Genomic DNA, 16135 nt, shown 5'->3' with positions numbered 1-16135 from the left:
GTCTGCCCAAGTACATAGAGTGACATGCAACATTCCTTCCTTAACTTTATCCTCCTCCTCTGTTTTGCAGCGATGCATGCCAAAAGGCACAGTAATGCGACTGGGCCGCTGGGCAATATTGCCAGCTACTCCAAAAATATGGAGATGGGATATATTTGGAGCCGATCAGTTAAAAAAAAATAGAAAATAAAATAACGATGACATATCACCACCTGATTAGAAAACGCACCGACCTTTTTCATTTGTTTAAACAACTTGTTTATTTGCAATTTTTTCCAGTCAGGAAAATAAGTCACATAAGTAAGCAAATAATGCAATTATTGTCATATATGAATAATAATAATAATCCAGCCATAAAAAGCAATGCATTATAAGTGATGAATGAAGCGAAGCAGGGTGGTTTTACATTAGCGTCTACTCGGCTTAAGGACAACCTGTTGCTACATTGTCAACTTTTCATAACAACTGCTGTGTAGGAGGTAGCACAGGGGTAAGGGGTAAAAATCCTTTCTATAATTCAGTTTAGAGCACTGTCAATAATATATGGAGCTAAGGAAGGGCAAAATGTTATGAATTATGTATGCACCTTCCTGGCGCCAGCATTAGCATTGTAAAAATAACACGGTTTGGAATTGTCTTGTTTAGAGTAGTACCAATAGAAAAAGAATAAATGAAAAGGCAAATAGACAAAAGTCAAGGAAGGAAAATTCCTCTGAGAATTACTTAAAATCCCAAAACTGAAACAAATATGCCAAATATCCTAAATGAGGAAAAATAAATCTAATCCCCACACAATTTACATATTCACAAGGGGCTCCACAATCTAATTTCTCATACTTTAACAAAAGAAAAACTAAGTGGTTTGTATATAAATGGCAAAATGATTTCAAAATACAGTTGAGATTTAAAAGAACAGAAAGAGCATGTTGCACATCTTACCTTTTGCTGACAACAGATCCACCATTCACCATCTTCATGCAAGTGACTTTACGAATTTCGACTCCCATAGCACAAGTGGCGGTGTCATTCCGGAAGTAAGTTCGGTTGTGATCCGCACTATCATTAATGCAGGGCCCCCATGTTGAAGCCTCCCAATAGAAAACCAAGCAGGGATGATCATTACAAACTCTCCACTCCTCCAAAGCTGGAGCTCCTGGACACTCTTTCCCATCTGGATCAAACATACATATACAGAGGTTGCTTTAATGCACGTCAGATGAATGCATAAACGAGGTAAAGCCATCAAGATGCATTTGAGTAACCCAAATCATCTTTCTCCATTGAAATCAATGGGAATGACATTAAACCGCTCCAGCATCCCCCAAAACAGCAACCCCCCCCAAATTTGAAACATATTCTACTAAGGAAAATAGCCCTCTATGAAACTGAACTTTATAAAACATCTATTAATATCATATTTCAGCAGAATGCCAACAAAAATAAATTTGCACACAATTAAGTTATTGGCATTCTTTTTTTTATGCATGACCGGATCACTGAGGTTGCAGTACAATTCTTTCTCAGAAAAACGAGACAATTGTCTGTAATAGGGATCGATAGGGAAGCACCCACCTATGTGTTCTTTTTGTGCCCTTGACACTTTACATTTTGGGAACATACTGTTGCCTGTTTGGCCTTGACTAAGGGACAATGGACTCCAGCATTTAGCCCTACTGCAAGGAAATGGGGGGCGGCATATCACTGTGAGAATTTTACTTGTGGCAGAATGTCAGACATATTCCCAGTGGGTTTTTGGCTCCACCAGTCATTGTCACATTTAACATTTGGAGCCTCTTCTCAAGGTGTCGTTAGGGCTAAGCAGTGAAGGTTTGGGCGACAGAATGATCACCTCGCCGTTTGCTACCGACAGATGGAGCTGGAAATGTGCAAGTGGGGAGGAAAAAGTATGCAGGGTTCCGCCTTACCTTTTCCAGGGAGGGCCAAGACAGTACGAGTGCGACTTTGTCGACCCTCTGCTGTTTTCGAAGCACAACTGTGTGAGCAGGGGGACCAGGAGGACCAGACGCTAAGAACGCAGTCGGCAGGACAAACCACCTCGCAGGGCGCCTGCGTCGGTGGAGGGTTTTCCGTGCAGTACGTCGTGGGCACATCCTCGCCTGGATATGAGAAGTAAATAAGACTTGAATAAAAATGAAACTGCAGATGTACGTACTGCAGTTTTTACAGTGTGTCCTTCATCCTTTATCTTGCACTAATAGAATATTCATAACTGCTCCCAGTTAACTCTTAGCTATGATTCTTTTTCACAATTCTGTATAGCATTTTTCCAAAACTTTTACATAGAGCAGCTTCAATGGTTTTATTTGAACTTATTGAAAAATAAAATGTTTTTAAATCAATCACAACCCAAGGGCACATTTGACACAAATTAGTTCTTTTATTTCCACTCCAGGATATTCTCCTCGGTGTAAGAGAAGAACAGTTTAGAGAGCAAATGTGGGGATCACTTCATTACACACATACGGACGGACGACTCCTTAGGGAATTTTGGAAACCTTTTGTCCATAAACCGACAGTGATCTCACTCCAGCTACTAAAATAGCTACGGTGTTTACAGTGAAGCTATTAGTCGACTGAAGGCAGTGATAAAATCCCACCAGTGACATCAGGGCAATGTCCTATGGTAATTATATAGCGAACAACAACTTCTGACCAGTTTAGAATTGATTTTATTACGTCTAGTTTCACAATGAACAAATAGAATATGTCAGCTCATAGAAAACAACATTGAATTGCTTGAGGCCTGTATGTGAATATGCAAAAATAAATTACACATCAATCTATTTATGCGGAAATGACTGGAATACAAATAAACAAAGGAAATATGCGAGCGTTAACATCTAAAGTCACAACTTGGGTGTGTGAAAGAAGAGACATCACGGGTGGGGGAACTCTGCAAATAGATGGCTGCCCTGAGGTCCTTTTGAAATATTAATACAGGGAATGGTAGTTGCTGCTCTTCTCAGATAATACCGCCACTACCTATTGAAATGATTTTTGTTCTGCTCGCCCACCCGCCGATAAATCTTTTAACTGCGGTAGTTATAGATAATCCTCTCACCTTTGCCTGAAAGCCAATAAATATACTCAATCCGCTCAGATGGCCCGACAAAGCTACATCGCAAAATGAGGCACTTTAAAATAAACTGTGGTTACTATCAAAAGGGGTCACGGAAAAGCTATCAAGAATCACAATTTATGATTATTTATGAGAGGTGGGCTTGATACTCTTACTGTCGTTTAAACAAGTTACATGATTGTTTCGGATCCAAAAGAGTTTGCTCAGGTAGACAGTAAAAAGCGTTCAGTTGGATTGGGCTCAAAATGAAAACATTCCAAATCGTATAATGTTGGACGCTCATTCAAGCAAGCTTGAAAGCAATTTCCAAAGCGTGGGATTTTAGGTTTAACTTTCAAGCTTTCACAGTATTTGTGATTGCCAATTAAACTTGAACATCAGAGAGAATGGAGCTTGATAAAGTCGGCCGAGAGTGGATCGACAGAAGCAGACCTGCCCAATCATATCGGCACTGAAACACGATACATACAGTTATGATAAACTCACTCAATTTGTGATAATGAAGGTGGTAGTACTTGAAATGGTGTGTAATCACGAGTCATTTCTATCAACAAACAGGCTCTGATGAAGATGTACAGGCATTTCACACTGCAGCTGCTGATCCGCGTACACCGTGGGCGACATCTCCTTTGTGGAGTGAATTGAATAGACGGCTGGCAAGGCCAAGAGAATGGATGAAGCACAATGTAATTAGGAGTATGGTCGGATTGTATATTGCCAAAATTGAGGCGTTCTACCGTCAAGTATCCTGGAATAACCCTGCAATGACTCTCTTGGCCGGGCCCCAGAATCAATTTGAAGCCTATGCTGTGAAGCTTTTTGAAATTAACACAATTTGGTTGTAAACAATACAAGTAGACAGAGAATAGTGATGACCGAGCAAACCATCCAAACACTTTTGATTACCGGTAATCAAAAACGAAGCTAATTTATGACTTTGTTTTTGGAACACCTTCATTCAATTGTGATAAGGAGCTGCAAGCAAGCAGCACTGCATTAAATTCATTAGAGAAGTGACTCAGCTTTGCACTGAACCCATGTTTAAATTTTGTCTGTGGAATTTATATACGTTTTATGGTGGCCAAGTTTGACCACACAAAAGTTTATGAATCAGAACAAATTAGGCTTTTAATCAGCACCCCAGAATGGAATGTTCTTAAACTTAGCAGTTCCGTCCGTCCATCCATCCGAACCACTTTATCTCAGCCAACAATCTCTGGGCAGTAGGCACTAGTTATAAAAAAAAAAAAAAAAGTGATTCTGCAAGCTCCAAGGGGGGGCACTGGAGGTTCCCCCAAAATAAGATAGTTCTGGTGCCCTGACGAGAGAGGAGATGGAGGTGCTGGATGAGCACTAGTTGTTATAAAGATGCTGCAGGGAAGGTCTCCCGTGGCGACAAAGGAAAGAATTCAACTTTCAGTCACGGTCAAAAGCTTGGGGAAGAATTAAGAATATCTCGGGTGAGGAGATCGAGTCAGGAAAGTGCTCTTTTCACATGGAGGTGTCAGCTGAGGTGATCCAGCCAACTAATTAGAATGCCTCACTGGCGCTTTAACTTGTCGTTTTTCATTATTACACCGACTTGGCTCTGAGGTGGCCTTGACTCTGTGCACTCGGAGGGTCTCACAAGTCAATCAAAAGTGAAACGGCGATCAACATGTCAGCTATCTTTCACCCGGATTCAAGTTTGCTAATTTCATTCTTTTTCCTTATATCCAACAAGACGATTTGCCTGTCAAAATGTATTGACTTAAGTAGGTGATGGAGGATGATTAGTTAGCGGATGGGCAACTAATGACGGAAAGAATGAAGAGTGGAAGGAGTTTAGGATGGAGGAAAGGAAGCAAGGATATGGAATTTTTGATCATTGAATTTTTCCTGCAACTAATGCAGTGATGGCCATTTCATGAATAATTAACAGAATCACATAATACATTTATCACAATGTTGCACATATTACTTGTTGAAATTCTAGTTTAACTGTGGTTTGAAAAAAAAAGAATGATTAATTTTTAATTGAGCTTATGCATAATGAAAGGCATCAAACTTCTACAAAGTATGAACATTTTTCTCAGTGGTTTACGTGATCAATAACGAATGAAAAACACACTAATTAAAAATAAGAATATATCAATGCAATAATAATTAGTGCTTATAATAATATAATAATTAGTGTAATTAGATCATGAGGATAAGTTGTGAGCTGCCCATAGAAAAACAACCTCCTTTTAATTAATGTCAGTATTTTATAGTTTAAGGAAGAAGTACCTTCAGCACTGATGCACTTTGCACTTTGGACCAAAGTTCCAGGACCACAAGTGCTTTTGTTGGGTGTACATTCGCCTTGCTGTATTTGCCACAGGTAGCAAGCTGGATCCTCGCAGGGGATGGATTCCACCAGATGAGGGCAGACATCCAGTGGACTGCTGCTGGATGCCCACAGCACCTCTCTTCTCCTTTGTATGAAACCTGGCAGGGAAGACCCAAGGAGAAAAAAAGAAAAAACAGAGGTTGGTTGTTGCAATACATAATGCATTTGGTATAAACACCAAGACCATAATAATTTTGGAATGTTCATAATATGTTTTTTAGTTTTTAAATTTGGTGAAATCAGATTTTTAAAATTATATTTCAAATATATTCTTATATTTTTTTATTTTATTTTTAACTGTTTTAGTATTGGTTTTGTGTTTTTTCCATTGTGTGCAATTTTAATTTCCAACCAAACCTTGTATAGTATACATGCCTATACACACATAAAAATGCTAAAATGCTAGAATTTCTGAATGATGTAAATCCAACATCATTTAGCAATATTATTATCAAGCCTCTCCCTCATTTTATTTCAGGCCCATAATTCACTCTAAAGCATGAAATTGTCTTGTAATTGAAGTCATTCTCTTTCAAATCAAATAAATACACACTTTGCTGACTGGACATGACTAAACGGTTTATTCGAAAAGATCCAACTTTAGTAAGTAACTATTGAGGCTTTTCAATTCCTGGATGACGAAGAGAAACTTTGGAGATTAAATAATGTAAACTTGCCTCTGACCACTTCCTTGGGGTGTTTCCACTACAGTGGAGCAACAGCCCCATTCATCTTCAGCTATACTCATTTTAACAAAGACCTGACATTTGGCACAAAGGTCTTACGTTATTTCCTTCCACAGGTGGAACATCTAATCTCCAGGAGGGTCAGAACCTCCACAATACATCCTCCAACAATCTACGAACATGACCCACAGGTTCAGGAGGATGATCGGAGTTGTAGCTTCGGTCTATGAGGAAACTTAAAGACGAGAGACGGTGTGGATCGATTGCAGCGATGCCCCGCTGCTGAAATCCACACCACAAAAAAAAAACTTATTTTGGCCATGGTGTAACGAAGTGATGTTAATAATTGATATGCCTCTTGGTCATGCTGGTTATTTCAGGCAGGTGAGCTACAGCACTGTGTGAAGATACAGCACTCCTGTCGGTGCCGTGACCTCGAGTAAAATAATTACAAAAGCTCTATTAAATAAACCCCGCAGTCAAATGCGTTTACATTAAATCACAGTCAAATCTGATAAGAACTGCGAGTCGGGTAGAAGACAAAAAGTATTTACTGCAGGGTAACTCAAAGTCTATTGAACAAGTAAACTATACCGCTGACGCAGTATTGATATTTTTCGTTTCTTGCTGTATTCCGGCATGATTTTGATTTAGGGTTGATGTTATGTCCACACGCAATTTTGCATGATCAAATGCAATAAGTAAGCAATTTCTGGAAAATTTGCTACGAGTGTGCCGTCGAGTGCACAACAAATGATCGACATCTCGTCAGTCATGGTTTCTGTCTCTGATTGGTTGTTTTTCGTCAGGCGTGATGGTTTCTTAGAATTCAAATTAGAGGCAAAAGATTGGAAAGTATTTTTCACAGAACAGGGTAGGAAATGGTTGTTTTTTTTTTTTTTTAAATTGCAAACTTCCCCTTTGGTCTACCTTGAGGGTACTCCATTCAAAGAACTTCAAGCAAACACATTGGAACAATTTTCCAACAGGGCCCACTTCTTTTGATATTGTATGGTTTCCTTCATGTGCTCTGGGTCTACTAAAGCCTCAACATAATGCGTCACTCGAGAAGAAAGATGTGCAAAACAGCAGATGCCGCGTCTTCTAACCAGCAAAATATATTAATGACACTGTCTGGGAGTTGAGCTTCCGTGGTCCCGTGGAGGCCGGTGTGGGCACTGACCTGAACAATCCACACTTCAGTTGTTCCCCGGGGGGCTTTCATGCACATTTACGCACGACAGCGATGAGGTCGCGATGCCCTTTTAGCAGAGCGCTAACACACTGACAGCCTTGAACCGCTCACACATACATGGAGTGCCTGTCTAAAGGCTGCGACACACGTGTTCACCTACTCCGAAAGGCGGTGAGACAGCACCATCCTGCTGAAGGCTTCCGGCATGCCAGACGACTGCACGCACTCGGAAAGCATCTTATCCATCTCTTCAAACCTCCTGGGGATGGAGATGGCACACTCGCTTTCTGATCTTCCTCAGTCATGGCTCACTCGTGTGTTGCTTTTTTTTTCATGGCGGACTTCTCATTTGTAGACCAGACAAAAACTCATATGATCTCATCTGGTCTCTTAATTGAGCCTTCCTGTCTACCTCACTGTTTGCTGTATTATTGCTGTTATAGTGATTGTTTATTCAGAAGATAGCACACCTCTCAAATGAAATCATTAGCATTCGCAACAGCTCTTCGGTTTGTTTAAATTTGGTTGATTACATTGAAAGTACTCAACTCAGTTACCATGAGCAGCTGGCTGTAAATATATAACATGGCAATCTGTTTTGAAACTCGGCGGCAAATAGATATTTTCCTACCGCGCACTAATTTCCACATCTTGCCCATCTGTACAATTATCTGTATCAATTTCAAGTCATATTAGCTACATATTTAGGGGAGTTCTTTTTTATCAGACGAATTGCTGGATGGATACTGCTACCGTGACTTCAACTATCCATTTTCTGTATCGCTTGGCCCCACGGAATCAAACCCGCACCCTCTGAACTGTGAGGTGCTAACCAGTGCCCTACCATGCCGCATTAACTTCAGCTAATTTGCAATAATGTATCACATTGAAGTTGTGTCAAGAAAAAGGATTACAGATTATTAACTTGTTTGTTTCTCTTAAATTTGCAGACCAGGGAAAGGGTAATCCAATACCTTTCTTCCCCTGTGGATCTTTACAGCTGTCATGTACGCAGGTGCCCCAGGATGACCAGTGGGAGAGCAGGCAGCGATGTTGGCAGGGAATCGAGCAGTTCTTGACCGCCAAGGGAGCTTCTTGACCCGCACACAGTCTGGCAGTCACAGGCCTGGCCACTGTGCAAACATGAGGGACGCAGCTGGTTTAAGTAAAGCTTCAGCACACACGGGAGGTAGCGTGAATGTTTTTACTACGCCACTTGCGAGGATATACAGGACTGCATACCTGTTGTTTGCCTAGAAAAGGTTAAAATAGAATAATTGTGATTTTATTTTTATTGTCTTAGAGGCTCAATAGGCATTTTGTTTTTTAGATTTGAAAATACGACTAACTATTTTAACAAATTGGTAAAATTTATATATACATGACTGACTCATCTTAAAATTCAAATGTAGTGTATTTTCCAGACTATAAGCTGCTTTTTTTTTTGCACAAGCTTTGAACCCTGCGGTTTATAGTCCAGTGCAGTTTATCTATAGATTTTTCTGATATTTTTTTGATTTATGCATATTCTCTGATATATGGAAATTAAACATTAAAACACCTGCGTCTTATAGTCCAGTGCGTCTTACATATGAACAAAACACAATTTCCCCTTAATTTTAGCTGGTGTGATTTATAGTCTGGAAATTATGGTAGGCCTTTTTCCACAACAAATTAATGCTTGTGTAATTTGCGGACAATCATAAAACATCTGTCTTAGATGGTAGAATAATTCTTTATGAGAAAGTATTTCCTCCCTGCCCACAATAAGAGTTTTTATTTAATCTAATATTCCAGTTTGATGCACTTCCACACATCAGTGAATATCACATTTCCATTTAAATGAGAGCCCAAAGAGAGATTCAGCAAATGTCCTTCCTGCATAATGTCTTCTTGCCCTGAGTCATTTTACATGGTGTTTGATCTTCTGTGTAGAAATAACATGCATGCTTAAACACATGGATAAAAGCGCATATTACACATTTATCGGCTTTGTTCCCTAAACTGCGGGTGACAATTACGGACATCCAACAGCAGCAAACTGTTTTCCGAATAAGTCGCGCTAGAGAAGCGTTCCGCGTTGAAGCCACAAGCCACATCGCTTTACATCACCCGAAGCTGTGCCAGGGTTGTAAACACAGCAGCTTACATATTGATCTTTGTCCTGCACCGCAGAGCGCTTCATTGATATACTGCACAATAAAAAAAAAAAAAACAAAACTCTGACCTCCAAGCACTGAGGTTATGATATGGAACGAGGCTACTAGAATTTATCTTTTATTTTCCAATTGGACAGGTTAACTTGCCATCAATGTAGGACAAGTTTCTGAAATTCTAAATAATAAAAAACACTATCGCAGTCTGTTGTACAAATTATTGACCAAGTTTTGAAAATGGCTTGGTCTCATTGACAATACAATGATAATGGCTCAACAACTATTTTTTCCCCCCCCCGAAAAAGAGAGTTTCGGAAATGTAAGGCGACATGAACTATATACTCTTGGGCGCTAAGTGGCTTTCCTTGCAACGCACTTTATTCGACCAATTCAGCAAAACTGCTTAAAGGCCATGACATGATTGCTTAATAGTATTGTGATTATTTGTTGTGTCATGACTACATTGCTTTCCTGACATGAACATGTTTTTCAGAATGTGTACCCTGCCAGCATGAATATGTCAAGATGTTGAATGGTACTAATGTTTTCCGGTTTTGTTGAACTGAATACGCAAACGGTCCCGCTTCGCCTTGGAACGTGTATCATCACACCTTTGCCGGTGTGAATAATTGTTTCACTGTCTCGCTAAATTGTTTTCTGAGCTTTATAGTCTCGCCGGGCCACTAGCCCCGGCCTCAGATGTTTTATTCTCCTCGCAAACATGCTCCCTGAAGACTGCTGTTTTTACAAGAGCTTATCCAGTGAGGACAGAGTGACACTTTAAACTGCTGTGGAAGCAACGTTTGTAGAAGATTTGCCAAGCTTCCTTCATCCCCTACAACTGACACTGCGTTGCCATAAAACACTTTCAAATTGATGACAACTACTTAGTGTTGTGGTTTAAATGCTTACAATGTCAGCCGAGTGTATTCGCCGGATGGCGTAAACAACAATACGAACACTTCGCTAGCATTTATCTATTTTCACACCGCACCGGGATGTGCTGTCTCTCAATGCAGATTAAGTTTTAAATGAAACTGCTTCGTCAATGAGTAAGTCGCTCCCAGGAGAGTCTACTGTACTTGAAGATAAGCTTTGATATATACTTTGAACATGCTTAAGCTTTGCCTTCGCTACTTGCACTTTATTCTCCATTCTTGCATGGCCACGATGTCTTTGTACGCTTCAAAGTAAAGCTGGGCCGTGATGACGGTGGTTTTGTCTCACCCTCTTTCCTGTGATGTGGAGTTGAGTCATCAAGAACTTGAGCGCAGTATGTCTTTCTTGTATGCACCCCGCCTCCGCAGAGACTACTGATGTTAGCCAAACGCCGGTCAAGCTTGCTCAGTAAAGAGGAAACCAAGCATTCATTCCAGTCGGTGGTCCTCCACTCATACCTGAAAGAGACCAGAGGACCAAAAAGTTTGAGCACAGTTTGAAGTTTGCCGTTTCAACAGCTTAATGGGCATGATCATTTCGTGACAATTTTTTCAATTAGCCAATGGTTGATCCCAATTAACTTGAATGAAAAAGAAGCTACTAAAATAAATGTGATGTGACCAAAAGTGCAGAATTCAAGCAATTATATTGTATGTTGATAATAATGAGACTAAGCTTCTCATAATTCTATTTCTATTATGAAGTTGTATTGTGAATTACAATGGTTGTGTGTTGTCACCGCCATTTTTAACAGTGCCTTTGGAAAAGACAGATAAGAGAATACTGCCTTAACCTAATTACATTTTTGGTGCCAGAACAATGTCTGTTGATATGAAAATGACTTTGTGGCAAGAAAAAAAAACAACAACAGTTGACTCAGGAAAAAAATGCAAATCAGTGAGGGAAGGTTGTAGAACTTCTAAACAAATGATCAGTCATTGTCATGAAAAGTGCACTGGAGCAAAAAGCAATATTACTTGAGGAGGTCTCCAGAACAACCACCCTAAGTAATCTATCAGATGCTTATTCTCCGTAATGAGTTTTTCCTTAATCATGTGAATCCTCCACTCATATATAGCAAATAAAACAAGATATTCCTGCAGGAAAACAAAGCTGACTACATTATTTACTGACTGTGATTAGCTACCATCTTACTTTAACGGCGTGACTGGAAAAACAACGACAGACCCTGTGGACTACAACCCCTTTAACTGCTGCAGAAGTTGATATGAAATTAAATTAAAATCAATTCTTAAGGTAGAGGGACAAATTAAATGAACAGCAACATCATGAATATCTGTAGCCTTTGGGTATACTCGTAATCATTCTAGTTAGAAAGCTTTGGAAATGTGACTGAATTTTGAGAGCGTGGGCATAGAAGATTAAATACGACCCTTACATTCTGTTCGGAGGATGGTAATGATGAGAAACGTGTCTAAAAAAAAAAAAAAAAAACATACCTCGGACAGTATGGAAGCAAATCCCCGATAATGTTGCAAGCTTCCTTTTCCTCAAGGACAGGACATTTATTGCCCCCGCTCAGTGGGATCCGTGTTACGATTCGTGACCGCAGACGGTACCCGGGAGATAGGTCGGTAGATCGGCAGGTCTTCGAGCAGGGACTCCATGAAAGCCAATCAGAGGTGTGACAGTCTTTGGGCATCACGCAGGCTTGGTAGGTCACAGGAGAGTTGTACTTGGCGCAGAGGCTGCAGGGTGAGACGATAAACACGGTGGAGTGGGAAGGGTTCAAAACTACACATGGTAACAAAAGCAGATGGCAAGATTGTATGTTCCTTAACTTTCTCAAAATCCTTCGCCTTAAACTATACTTTTTTAATTAAATTACAGAAGCTGACATGAAATTAGTTTTTGCACAATTGCTGATTCAATCAACATGAAACAAGAAGATTAGTCATATAATTACAGTTTCTATTGTTCAATTTGAACTGCTAAATTAGGCTCGTTATTAAGACAGGGCTACAATCCTGATTGAATTTGGTATAATTAGGGTGTAATTAGGAAAACAGAATGAAACAGAGCTCAGTTGGGAAATAACAATTTCATCCCAGTTTAACCAGTCTCGGGCATTAACACACACAAAGGCAACATTTAGAGACGAAAAAAAAAAATCGATTGCTGACAATTTACTGCAGTGTGACACTTGTGCTCGGTGGAAATGAGAAAACAAAATCCTGTGCATGTGCGTGTGTGTATTCGTGTTTGTGTGCCCATCCTGTGTTCTTCTGTTCTTATCAAAGAGCTAAATACCAAAGTCAGTTTAAACAGCAGAGACAGGAAAGGAGCAGTGCTTGACATTTAACACAATAGTGCTTCGGCGCAATGTTGATGTGGTCTTTAACAGGACATTTAAACTGAAAAAGACAATCCAATTACAGAATCGCAAAATTGAAGTATGCCCAGTGACGTCACGCAAGGGGTGACCACTGTATAATTTTGATCGGATGGTGGTTTCCAATGACAAGTAATCCTTGACATTATTGCTATTTTGTCATCTTACCTCATCATTGCGTTCTTCCCATCACTGCGTGTGCAGCGGATTTGCCGCGTCTGGTATCCCACCTCCAGCTCCCATGACATGTGGTACTTGCGATGGTGACGATGCTCGTGATGGTGTTGACGGTCAAGGGTGTCATGTCTGTGTAGCATGACTGTATTGTTCTTGTTACTACTGAAATCCACAATGGTCCGACCGTTCAATAGGTCATCTTTATGATGAGGGAGCCTACATTCGCTCCAGGCTCCTACTTTAAGGCTATACTGGTACTCGTCCTCCCCGGCAGGGCAGTCGACAGACCCAGAACAAGTCCTGGTTTCGGTCAGGTTTGGACAGCTGGCACCGCCGTACATAGGCGTGGTCAGAACATGTCTAGTCCGATGCTGCAGGCCGCTGCCGCATGTCCTACTACAACCCGACCATGAGGTGAAATTCGAAACGACGCAGTCCTGCGGGCAGGGGATGAGACATGCCTGCTCCACTGGCGGTCTCTGGGAAAAGAAGTCACATATCCTCGAAGTGACTGCGGTGCGGTTTGAAGTGCGCATACATTGCACTTTGCGTCTCTGGATCCCATGCTGAGCTGTAATGCACTCCGTGGTCCGCAGCTTGAGCTCGTTGGAAAAAAAAGGTACGAGAACACAGGCCTCCCAGGCGGACAGCTCCCACTCAAAGAGGTCCTGGTGCCAGTCACACACCTTAAAGCAATGACGCCGACTCTCGGGTTTGTCCATGTGGTTGCAGTGAGAGCGGTGGGTGGTCCAGCCTTCCGTGTGGACACACCAGACGGTCCTGGTTTGAACTCCGCTGGAACCGCAATCTTCACCCATACAATGACCCCACTGGCCTGGAGAAGCACAGACACCAAACAAGAACATTTTCATTAAAAAAAAAATCCAAACTCTACACAGGGGGATTTAAATTGCTGTTTTCTGCTAGTTTGCAATCAAATACGATTCTAGGCCAATCACTTAAGCTTCATGATTACTTTATTCATGAAGAAAGAAAGGATGGAACCAAAAGCAATCAAGCTAGCGGCAAATCAATGTATAGGAATCAAATGCAAGTCTCTTATCACAAAGGAGGAATCCACTTAGTTGCTCAATTCCAAAATGGTTGTTTACCCGAGTCCATGTGAGGAATGACCAGAAGCTTGACTGACATCAGCAGCAAGGTTCCCCGAGGGAAATTTTATAGACAGTGACCTTGACTGTGATGTCAACTTGGTTGCATTGACAGTACAGTAGTGTACTTAATGTGTGCCACACATTTTCGCAATGTTTCTTTTTCTTTTTAAAAGACAATTTCATCTGAGTCTTAATATAGTATATACTGTAAATCTTATGAATCAAATCACTGATTAATAGATGTGAATTCTCTGTTCAGATTATTTTTGAAAATTGTTCGATTTTTTTCTCATTAGGAGTAATTATGGGATTCTCGTGCTGTCTAGATGTTTTTTTAAATGGATCCTTTATTTCTGAACCAGCCATTAACAAGCGGGCACTGCTTTGAAATTGCATATTGTGCTTAAGGGGGCAATATTTCAAATTACTGAATTATGTCATAGTTCATTGGAGCATTTGATTGAGTTTGTTTGCCTTAATCTGAAGATGCATTGATGGGATTTTTTTGGTCAAATTACACCCGCTATTATATTTTTTGAAACATGTTAAACAAAATACCCCACTTTGGATCAATAATATATATTGATTGTTAAAAGTATGACTCATTATTTGGAGAAATAACTTGAAATCACCCATACAGTTTTATGCATTTCATAAAATAAAAAAATAAAAAACACAGTAAACCTAAAGAGTTACACTTTGATTGTTATCCAAGCACACGTTCTCACAGTCACTAATGGAACTTGCGTCCTTTTATCACCACCATTTGGAAACCCTGCCGGAATGGCTACGCATGATTTATGGAAGTGTGATTAAGCGATTCCATTGCCAGAAGAACCAGTGAACACAAGCATTAGCTCGCTCCTAAACTCGGAATAATCTTGCACTCGATCTGTCAGCATCAGCACCCGTCCGCCTCTCAGGAATGAAGAAGTCGGCCTCAGTTCTTATTGCGCTTAGGCGCTTTGCTATTCTCGACTCTATATGTATATGCTAAAATCCCGAAAAAAGATTCAGTTAAGAGGCCAATTATCACAATACTGAAAAAGACAGAAATTAAAAGAGCCATGTAGCTTGAATAAGCCTTTTATTTTTTTTTTCCAGCAGCCTTCACTTGAAGTCAGACAAAAGATGGCAATAACAAGCTACTCTAAAGCATTCTCTTGTGCCCTGGGAGCTCACAGATGGATACAAATTGGGAGCAAACAAGAGCAATACACAATCTCATCAAAAGCAGCAGGCAGCAATCAGTCCTAAAAAAAAAAAAAAAAAAAAAAACTGAGCACAGTGGAATGACTTTTCCCTCTGGTCTGTTTAATTACATTTGATAAAAGTCTCTGGTCCCTTTAATTACATTTGGTAAAAGCTGCACTGGGCAAGTTGAGTAAGAATTAACTGGACATGTGGGTGCCCAATTGTTCACCTCGTGTGCAATTTAAAAGCTATTATTGTCCAAATGTTTGTTTGTAATGTAATATCTCCTTCAAATGTTTCAGCCTTGGTTTATGTTTCACTTACTGCCAACATTTAACGGCATCAATGAATGTGAAATAGAATATGGGTTCAAATTCAAACCCTATTCCCTTAATTTTGACTTGACAAAAAAAAATCATTTCCCAGGCTAAGATTTAAGTTTCACAGTGCAGAGCAACCGATCCTCTTCAATCATTGCTCCGATGTACCATAGAGTTCACTTTTCCTGCCAGTGAAGTCTATTCCAACATTCTCTTACCTTCCTTCTCAGTCTGATTGCTAAAATTGGGTTATGCGGTCGTGATAAAAATACAGTAGGAGGTTCCGTCATTACTCTTTCGGTGTCATCCTGCACCTGCTCCTTTCACACTTGAATATTATTTGAATAAACACACATTAAATCACTTGCATGAGTTGACATACTGTCACTCAACACAGAATGAATCCCCCCCTCCCTCACCTATCGCAGCGATTGATGTTTATTTTGGGAAAACGTATGTTCATCAATGAAAGATTAAACAGCCGATTAACTACAGAGGGATGAGAAATAGTTCAAAGGATTAAAAATGG

At 40.2% G+C, this 16135-nt stretch overlaps 1 protein-coding gene across 2 annotated transcripts in view; it reads right to left on the bottom strand.

Moving 5' to 3' along the window:
- thsd7ba (thrombospondin, type I, domain containing 7Ba) overlaps positions 1-16135 on the bottom strand; it is an 87171-nt gene that overhangs the window by 30348 nt on the left and 40688 nt on the right. For both annotated transcript variants that reach the window (XM_088383056.1, XM_088383055.1), the window contains exons 7-13: positions 12969-13812; positions 11908-12156; positions 10736-10905; positions 8327-8485; positions 5369-5569; positions 1926-2117; positions 940-1171 (exon numbers count right to left, since the gene is read on the bottom strand). In XM_088383056.1, coding sequence (XP_088239182.1) covers positions 940-1171; positions 1926-2117; positions 5369-5569; positions 8327-8485; positions 10736-10905; positions 11908-12156; positions 12969-13812 — 2047 coding nt within the window. The remainder of the gene's footprint in view (positions 1-939; positions 1172-1925; positions 2118-5368; positions 5570-8326; positions 8486-10735; positions 10906-11907; positions 12157-12968; positions 13813-16135) is intronic.

This window comes from Syngnathus floridae, chromosome 8, assembly GCF_059516105.1.
Source record: "Syngnathus floridae isolate MCC-2025c chromosome 8, RoL_Sflo_1.0, whole genome shotgun sequence".
NCBI classification, from domain to species: Eukaryota; Metazoa; Chordata; class Actinopteri; order Syngnathiformes; family Syngnathidae; genus Syngnathus; species Syngnathus floridae.
Note: the sequence above shows the minus strand (reverse complement) of the source record. Positions and strands in the feature narration are given on the sequence as shown.